This window comes from Cyprinodon variegatus, unplaced genomic scaffold (assembly GCF_000732505.1).
Source record: "Cyprinodon variegatus isolate N-32 unplaced genomic scaffold, C_variegatus-1.0 Scaffold118, whole genome shotgun sequence".
NCBI classification, from domain to species: Eukaryota; Metazoa; Chordata; class Actinopteri; order Cyprinodontiformes; family Cyprinodontidae; genus Cyprinodon; species Cyprinodon variegatus.
The window spans coordinates 1,413,010-1,422,718 of NW_015150571.1; the positions used below are offsets into that span (position 1 = coordinate 1,413,010).

General features: G+C 38.4%; 1 protein-coding gene across 3 annotated transcripts in view; it reads left to right on the forward strand.

The window, feature by feature from the left end:
* The window catches only part of onecut1 (one cut homeobox 1), a 12,376-nt gene extending 3,112 nt beyond the window's left edge, over positions 1-9,264 (forward strand). For 2 of the 3 annotated variants that reach the window (XM_015375400.1, XM_015375398.1), the window contains exons 2-3: positions 3,809-5,824; positions 5,855-9,264. In XM_015375400.1, the coding sequence (XP_015230886.1) occupies positions 3,809-4,098 (290 nt within the window). In that variant the 3' untranslated portion in view covers positions 4,099-5,824; positions 5,855-9,264. Of the gene's footprint in view, positions 1-3,808 lie in introns of all 3 variants that reach the window. The other variant, XM_015375399.1, reaches the window with a different exon arrangement.
* The last annotated feature ends 445 nt before the right edge of the window (positions 9,265-9,709 follow it).

The following is a 9,709-nucleotide window of genomic DNA, read 5'->3' on the forward strand; positions in this document are numbered from 1 at the left end:
GTGTAATTGATTGTTTTTCAGTTTTTCCCATCTGGTTCGGCTGCTGTTTCTACAGTTTTTGCATTTTGAAAACAGAATTTTTAAACTAATTTCTGCCTGAAAACATCGGTTTCATGTTTTTATAAGGCTACTATTATCCTTATAATACATTTTCCAAAACTATATATCATTTAGGCACGTCTTATAATCTGAATGCTGAGTTTGTAATTGGATTAACCATAATCGATTATGAAATAAGCGTTTCTTTCGAAGTCTGGATTATTACGTATCATTAAAGGAAAACCAGAAGCATAAATTCTTTATTTCTTTGAGCCTTGTTGCTTTCCTCTGACAAGTGTTAATTTGATTCAAAATCAACAACATGTAATCATAATGCTTAAGGCATTAAAAATAATGCAGTGCATTTAAGAAAATGTCCATTATTAAAATGCTACAAATAATACATAGAAAACATCGCCTTAGAATAACAGACCCAGGCTCATGCTATTGATCCGGCCGTTGCTGGGAGAATCTGATCATATGCTGAAGTAGATGAGATATACTTATTGATTTTAGGCTGCTGAAATTCATCTCGGGCCGCTTCTGGTTTTCCCACGCAATCACTCATATGGAATGACACAGTCAATTACAAAAATAGAATAGAATAGAATAGAATAGAATAGAATAGAATAGAATAGAATAGAATAGAATAGAATAGATCATTCCCTGCTGTATTTAGAACTGATTAATTTCAGTTGGAATGAAAGCAGATCATTTAGTACACTTGCCGCATGTTTTTACACACAGGTCTGTTTGTTGACTATGACGAAGGCCCAGTGTGTGTTTTCAGTGTGTGGAGTTATCTGCGTATTTGTAATGATTAGCCGGGAGCAGCAGTGGTACTGTTTGAGCCTGTCCTTGTGTGATTAGGCTGATAATGAGGCGGTTGTTAGGTCCTCCAGTGTCCTGGGAAAGCTGCCTCTGTCTGTCTCTGTGTCTCGGCCTGGCCTCCTCCTTGCACCGTGGCCGTGGCCGCTCTGTGGTGGCTCCTGCTGCTGTCTGAGTGGCCTTCACTCCTGCTGATTTATAGCAACCCTTAGCACAAGGGGCTCCAGCCCTCTGTTAATATTTACCAGCACTGGAGACACCGGGCTACTCATACACGCCATTATACCTCTCTTTATGGTCATACCAGTGTGGGCCACTGTATTGCAGATGCACACATTGAAAATGCCAAAGGAAAAGCGAAATATTACCAAATTAACTTATTTTAAGCTTAATTTGAGAGGAATACAGCAAAACAAATATCATATAAAAAATCAAGCATTAATACACGAAGTTTCAGGCAAAAATCTGCTATAACTTAACACTTTTTTACGCAGTGGAGCCAATTTCTTTGCGTTTAAATCGCTTACTCAGTTGTTGTCCTGCCAATTTTTACTAACAAGCCTCTTAAACCAGTCGTTTTATTGATTAGTGCCGCGTTAAATAATGTTTTGTGATAAGAGCTTTGCCATTCATTAATTATCCCCCAGTGAATGTACGTTGACTTTCCCTCTGTCCTTTTAACAGGCTGCGTCTGCCCCCTGTTGGTCTCAATCTATTGGTGCGCTTTAGTTTGCCTGACTGTGCTGGACTTGACTGCACAAAAAAATATGTTTAAAAAAAAAGAAGAAAAAAAACGCTAATAAGTACCTGAACCTAATACATTTGCTTTATTAGAGGATAAAGAGAACGTAGCCTAAATAAATCTTCCTTTCGGGGATTAGATGGAATGCTTCTGTCAAGCTGCGGTGTCTTTTACTTTCAGCACCCTGGACAGCGCCCCTCTTTCCCGTGGCTCAGACGCCTGCTGTCTGCACAATGCAGTATAACCTAATCGTGTGGAGTTTCTTAGAGCAGCTCATTAAAAATGTGTGTCTTGGTCAAGCCATAGAGTTGATAATCCACTGATAAACAATAAACACATTTTTTGTTAACAAAACGTTTTTTAATAAGAATTTTACCAAATGTTGGTAAGCTTAAATCAAGCTTAGACAGTAAGGCAGACAGCAAATCAAACCAGTTTATTTAGATAGCATCAATTCACAACACCTGCTGTCTGAAGGTAGAGTTCATTCAATCCAATCATACAAACAAATTGATTTTAAAAAAAGTTTTCTATCTCAGGAAACCCAGCAGATTAATTTAAGTATTAATTCCTCCTGGGTGACCATGTGGTGACAGTAGATAGTTGCTTGCATTGTGCCACTGACTTTGCAACAAAGTCTCATACTAAGCATGAATGAGGCAGCTTTGGTGAGGAACCAAGGTTGCTGTAGAAACAAGCTCATTGGTATCCATCCTTTACCATGACTCACAGGGGGGTTAGAAGACAGTGCCTACACCCAAAAATTTATTCAGAAGCACTGACATATGAATACGCTCTTGGTGAGGGAAAAGGGAAAAAAAATCTATCAATAGTAGCTCATATTTTGGCTTAATCTATGAAAGAAACTCTGTGAACTCTACTCCAGCAGGCAAGTCCAGCAGATAAAACAGCAACCCATGTTTCTATAGTCTGGGATATAGCAAACTAAATATCCTCAGTGAATCTTTTTTACTGTCATAAAACTTGTGGTTTAGTACATTTGTATGCTTGTTTGTTTCTAGCTTTACGTAATTTTCCCACAATGCATTGTAAAACTTAGTTCCAAGTTGCCTTTGGCAAAAAATAAAAAATAAAAAAAACTTTTTGCCAGCATTACAAAAAAAATTGTATCCCTGAAGCTGGGGAGCTCTCTATGATAGCATATAATAGAATTTTGGGTTTTAGGACATTCTGGATACCAGAAGTTTGGGCTTTAATTTATTTAATAAAACATAGCTAAACATTTCAAATATTACCTTTTTTTTATCTAGGCTTACAGTATATAAAACAGAACAGGTAAATCCTAAATACTTTATTCGACAAAGTGAAAGAATTATATTTTTAGAAGGAGAATTACAAGAGCATTTTTCAGCACATATTGAATATTGATTTGGTTATTGCCTTCTTCTGTTAAAGTTATCTTATCCTAAGAAACAAAGAACAACATATACCTAGATATATTTAGGTAAATGTTGTTAATCTTACTTGGTATTCAGTAACTGTTTATCTCATCAGTGAGTAGAGCAGGTCCTACTGTCTACATTGCTCCAAGAAAAACGTAAAAAACTGACAAATCCCCCAGTGATTTCCTATTTCTGCCAATAATTGCTGTGTTAGTAAAAGAAAACAAAAAAGGTAAAGCAAAAAAAACAAGTAGCACAGCTTCCAACGTTCAGACTGCTGCGGGATTCCTTTTGGTTGTTAAATGTCAAAGAGAGCCCTCAGAGGCATAAAGATCAGCTTGTCACCATGTGTGGTCTTTCAGAGACCCATGAGTATTGCAATTCTTTCAGGCAACCTTTGATTTTTAAGGGGGAGGATGGCCGCCTATGTGCTAAAACATTGAGTGTAAAACATTTGATCAAATGAAGAGTCCTTTCTGTTAATCAGACACTGAAGTGGTGTTAATCCACATGTTAATAGAGTCAGCTAACCCTATTAATAACAACTTGTCAGAACCAGTTGGGAAAGAAAATAGTTGTAACACATTTAAAACAGTAAAAAGCGCCATAATGACATTGATGGAAATCCACTTTCAATCAGCTGCAATTGGCTTTAATTATTACATCTAAGTGATTGAAGTGGAGCCTGTTGTCTTCTAGGCGTACATTGTCTATTTCTCTCACTGCAACCTGACCTGATTCCTTTTTTTCCATTAAATGAGCTTATCTCACTGCCTTTCTCTGTCTTCCCTCTCAGCTTGCAAGCGCAAAGAGCAAGATCACGGCAGAAGTGAGCGAGGGAACGTGACCAAGAAGCCCCGGCTAGTGTTCACAGACGTGCAGCGGCGGACGCTCCATGCCATCTTCAAGGAGAACAAGCGTCCATCCAAAGAGCTGCAGCTCACCATTGCCCAGCAGCTGGGCCTCGAGCTGGCCACGGTCAGTAACTTCTTCATGAACGCTAGGCGCCGGAGTCTGGACAAGTGGGTGGACGATGGCTCCGGTCATGCAGTCAACTCGGGGCCCAACGCCTGCACCAAAGCCTGAAGTTGTACTGACCTGAACAACTCATGGACTGACTCAACCTCGGTGGAAAAGCTTTAAAAATTTCAGAGAAACAAAGAAAACTTAAAGACCTTGAAGCTACGTTTTGCCCTTAAACCTGTACTATATTGATATTTATAGTATCCAAAGATGAAAAACAAACCAAAGACTTCTTGTTTGACCTGCTTTACAATGTTTGTTTCAGCAACATATTTTTGTGTAAAATACTGCAAAAAGACGTTACTCACACCCATATACACACACACACACACACACAGACATACTCACAAACACACACACAGGTCTTTAGCTTTACTATAACCCCTCACCTCCCTACTGTGTATCAATCTATCATTTGCCATCCTTATCTCTAATCTGATTGGTTGGTTTTAATGATGGGTCCCCAAGTGGAGGTTTAATCAGCCTACTGGCAGTGTTGTCTGCAGCTGTCCACAGCCTGGAAAAAAAAAAGATCTTTAAAAAAACAAAAAACAGGGATGAATGTGGAGTTCCAGTGGGATTGGCCAATCAACTTTAAAGGGAAAAAAAAGAATCATCCTGCAGGAGCGACTGGATTGTTCTGCAACTCTGTTTGGACCGGTGGCTTGGACTGTCTGACTCCCTGTATGTCTGTTTGTCTGTCTGTATTTCAGTCTGTGCAGTCGTCTGTCATTCTATCAAGCATTCCAGACAGATGGGGACAGGAAATGTCCATTGGTAGACTGCTAACCCAAACCCAAAGAGTGTGAACCAAACCAAACAGGAGAAAAACCATACAGTGGTGCTTTCCTCCAACATGCTCAAGCATAAAGTTATGAAAATAAGAGAATCTTTTGCTCTTTTAGTGTCAAGCCTCTCGTGCAGAGCAGAAATAACATTTACAAATACCAAAGAATATATTTTGTAGATGATCATCAAGCATGGGCAGGTTGACATTATCTCAATATGATAACTGTAATTTTAACAGTATAGTTTCAACTTAATGTATTTACCAAAGGTTTAAAGTAAATATCTATCCGTTTATTAACTCCGTTTTTGATCATTTAAAATAATGTTTATAACAGTTACTGTAACATAAGTTATTAACTTATTTATTTAACTTCTGGTACTAAGAGTTTCAGTAATTGCATAGTGTTTCTACTTTATTACTATAGTGCAAAATAATATCTTTTTACCATTTTGTCATGACTGTATGAGTCAATTACTTTTTTCTGGCAGCTGAGCAGCAGTATATAGAAACAGGTGGGGGAGGGTAGAGTTCCATTTCAGTGGCTCCAGAAGCTTAGGGTTGGGACTGCAACTGGGATCACAACTCAGCAACTATAGAGTCTTTATAACCAGAAATGCAATGTTGATAACCAAAGGATAAAATGATGAAGCATAAATAACCTGCAGAAAAGAGCAAAATAGATAATCAGCCCATGCTTAACAACACATATTTTTTTTACATTTTTGTGTTACTGTGCTCTCTGAGAAACCTATTCACCCCTGTACCCCAAAACAAAAGAATATTATTCCGTATTATGACAAAATAAAAAACCTTTTAACTATAAATCTACCCATAGCCAAACCTTGAATATAATTGCGTTACTACCATCCTATTTCAGTTCCTCAGCCAGCCAAAGCACTAATGTGTAAAGCATTGTGAGATAAATCAGCAGCTCTAGTTTATGCATTCAATAGTGTGTTTTCTGTCTAGACGTGAAAGCACAAACTGGTGGCTCTGTGTGTGACAGATAGCCTCTGATGTTTTTTTAAGGACAAACTGTGTCACCACCTTCATAATCAGCACTGAGTGTCACTCCATCATCCCCACATGCTTCACGTGAATTTGATTTGATCTCCTCATCAAAGATGTACAGCAGAGAAGATGATATCAATGATCGAATCACTTTCAGGCGCTTACAAAGCAATGTCACCTCCTCACCTGAATACAAAGAAGCGTACCGCCGCCTCTTTACAGAAGCTTCCTGCCAAGTCTGCCCCCCCCCCCAACTCACACACACACACACATCCTTACCCTTCCTCCCTTCTCCTGGGAGGTTATGCATCTGAGCACTCGGAGGAAAGCACTACATGGGCCTGGCTTGGGTTGGCACAGCATTAAATGTGCTAAGCTGAGCTCCTCCTCTCGACTGGGGTTAGCAGAGCTACATTCATCACAACACAAATCCAAAGGAGAGGAAAGCAGAAGCGGCTTCTCCTTCACCTCTGAGAGAAAAACCAAAAATATGACAAGAGACAAAAAAATGTTAAGATCTACTGATGTTTTGTTTGTTTTTTTTCCTAGTGTGAACCAAAGATGCTACCTCACTCAAGTTCCATATGTGATTTCTATCACTTTTGATGATACCAAAGATAACCAAAGATTTTTTCTAATTGCACGGCCTCTGTGAGTGGTGTTCAAAGCAGTGTGATGTATGTGACCTCTCCCCCCTTTTTATTTTCCCCTGTGTTTTTGCTCCTGGCCTGTCCTTCTCCCTTTTCCAGAACCTCCAACCTGCAATCAGCCCATGCATCCTCTTTTTCTGCATACTCCTGCTTAATATTTGCTCCGATTACAGCTCCATAGATAGCCCTGCTGATGCAGATAAAAGGCAGACATGCTGATCCAGCCGTAGATGCACACGACCGTCCATGCAGGTGCCTGCAGAGTAGATTTGTAGTAGCATGATCTTTTTTTGAGCAGAAATGAATCCATGCATACTCATTTTTTTTTATTTGTGGCCAGTTAATGTGTAAATGATCGCATGAAGCTACATTTCTAGCTTGATCTATGAATTCGTTTTCAAATAGAATTTGGATTTAAACCACTGTGCTGTGAAAAAAAGTATTTGCCCCCTTTCTAAATTCTTCTGTTTTTGATTCGTCATTTACAAAAGTTTAATATCATCAAAAGTAATTCACAATCAAATATAAAGAAGTGGATAAATACAAAATGCAGTTTTCAAATGGTGTTTATTAAGGGAGGAATGCTTTCAAACCAGTCTGATCCTATGTGATAAAGAACTACCCCTTTACATAACCAGTTATCCTAAATACATATATGGAAGGAAAATGTATATCTTCTTTAAACACTTAGATTGTCATTTACAGGATGGAACATTTTTTACCTATTCTTTTCTGCAGGATTATTTCTAATTCAGTAGCTCTGGGGGCTTTCAGATCATAAAGTGCCTGCATATGCTGTAGAATCAATTGAATATTAAGGCCTAGACAATGGGCCAATCTAAAAGTCTTGATTTGTTTGTTTTTTGTTTATCTTTGATGTTGTCCTACTGGTCTGATTTGGATCAACATCCTGCTGTCTTGGTTTAACTGGTGGATCTATTGTGAAATGCTGTTTAGTTTCACACCAGATGTAGAAGGACAGTGAATATTTAACCAAAAGTAATAGGGATCACAGAAAGTTTTTTTTTTTTATCTGAATGGTGAGAAGGGCATCTGTGCTCTTTTTGGTCATTTTTAGCCTTGCATGTTGATCAGGTGCCAATTTCTCTTCTCGTTCTTATTGGTGAATAAGAATGAGTTTGTGAGCTGCAGTGTTTTAGCTGTAGTTCTGTGTTTTGGTTTGACCTCCTGCATGATTGGTTAATGCAGCCTGTAGTCATTTTTCTGTTGGCCAATCACCCCCCCATTGTTGAGGATGATGGTTCTCACTGTGTTTAACTGGAAGGTCAAATCAATAGAAGTCGTTTAGTTACCCTTTCCTTACTGATAGAGGTGAGTTAGTTTGTAAGAAGCTGTTTCTTTCAGAAAGGCTCAGGAGTTTTGCTCTTTTATATATTTTATCTACGATTCATTTAGAGATCTTTTTACTATATTTCCTGATTTCTACACTTCCTGTAGTCGTCCATCCGGGGTTAAAGTTAGTGGAACTAAACCAAAGTATGCTTTGGTTGCATGGGGTATATTTTCCCAAAAGCCTGGATGATTTATATAACATTTCTTTTCCTTAAAGAAATCAGTATTTGAAAACTGCGTTTAATATTTACATGGATTCTATTTTTTAATCTAAAAAAGATGAGATCTTCTAAAATATTTAGGTGTAAAAAGCATAAACTGCAGTAAGAAGACATCTAGTTTTTCACAGTACAGTAGGTTCCCTATGACACTTTCTTTTCTTTCGACTGGCCCCTGCCTTTTTAGTTTTGCATATATTGATCCAACTAATAAGTCAGACATCTTCACATGACCGCAGGCAGACGGCCTGACATAGCCATGGGCAGAATCACTGATTCAACTATAGGCAGACATGTTCCTGAAAGTAGAAGCAGATATGTTGCAATCTTTCTAGAACTCTAACAAAGCAAACAAACAACAAAAAAAACTCCCAGGATGAGTGCCTTGCTTGAACCAAAGTGTTTAACCGCTGTTGACCTCTCAATTCTGACTCTGTGAATACCTCAGCCTGTAGAAGGGCCACAACTGAAGAGACAAGGATTTTTTTTCTCCTTTCTTCTTTTTTTTCTTCCTCTTATTTTTTGTTTTGTGATTCACACCGTGGTGCTTTCACCGGCACAACCATGCAATGAAAACATACCAAAGGCTTTTCTGTTGTCCACTTCTACAGATCAAACCAAAGGTCTTAGTTTCTCGCCTCCCTCTGTCCCGCCCCCCTCCTCTATCCCAACCTTTCTTCCTTCTCTCTCTGCTGTGTGTAGGAAGGTCCAGCACTCTGGCCGTGCATGTCTTTTACCAGTGTCTCTGAATACCTCATAGTGATAATTCCTTTGAGTTCTGCATCAAGACGTCTTATCTGTGAGTAAGGTAGAACTTCAACTGTGTGGTATTTGATATCGATTCTTCAAAAAGCTGATAATCTATTTTCAGGCTGTTATTTGTTGTTTTCTTTTGGCAAAAGTGCTCTGTTTCAAAACAAAGAGGACAAAGTTTCAGGGTTGATGAGAAACTTAAAGGATGGAGGAGGGAGAAGTGTATTTTTTATCAGACATTTGGGGGTTATGCCAATATTATGATGTAGATGATTGCTTTTACAGGGTAAAACCAACTGCTGTGATGTTGTGTTCCTACTTTCTCTTCTACCTACTACTGTGTTGTGATTTTAATTTAATTGCGTTTTTGTATGGGTTCTTTAATTTATGCATTTGTAGAAGCTCTAGATTTGTACATATTAGGGTTTTTTGGGGGAGGGGAAACAAATGAAACCAAAAAGACAGTCAATATGTTATGTTACAGTTTTATTTCCTATGTTTAGATCTTAAGGAGGAGTAGTTTTTTTTGGTTTTCCGGTTGGTTTTGGTGGTGGTTTTTTTACCACATCATAGTTGACATTTCAATGTGTGTTTTGAACACTGCCAAAACTCCGGACAGTCCTTTTTCCAGTGCCGACCAAGTTAAATAGGGCCTACTTTGTTGGACAGCTGGGTAGCAGTGTGAATGTGTCTACGTTTTACATTTCTTTTGAAATTTTTTTGAAAAAAAAAAACAAACTGAAAAAAAAAAAAACAGTTACTTTATGGGTAATACTGCACATCCAAAGATTTTTAAACCAGACCAAAAATTGGACAAAAAAATATGTATAAGGGGGCGGGGGATGGAAAAAGCACTGGCATTTGTGAGGTAGATCTGTTGAGTTATTTTTCGCCATTCG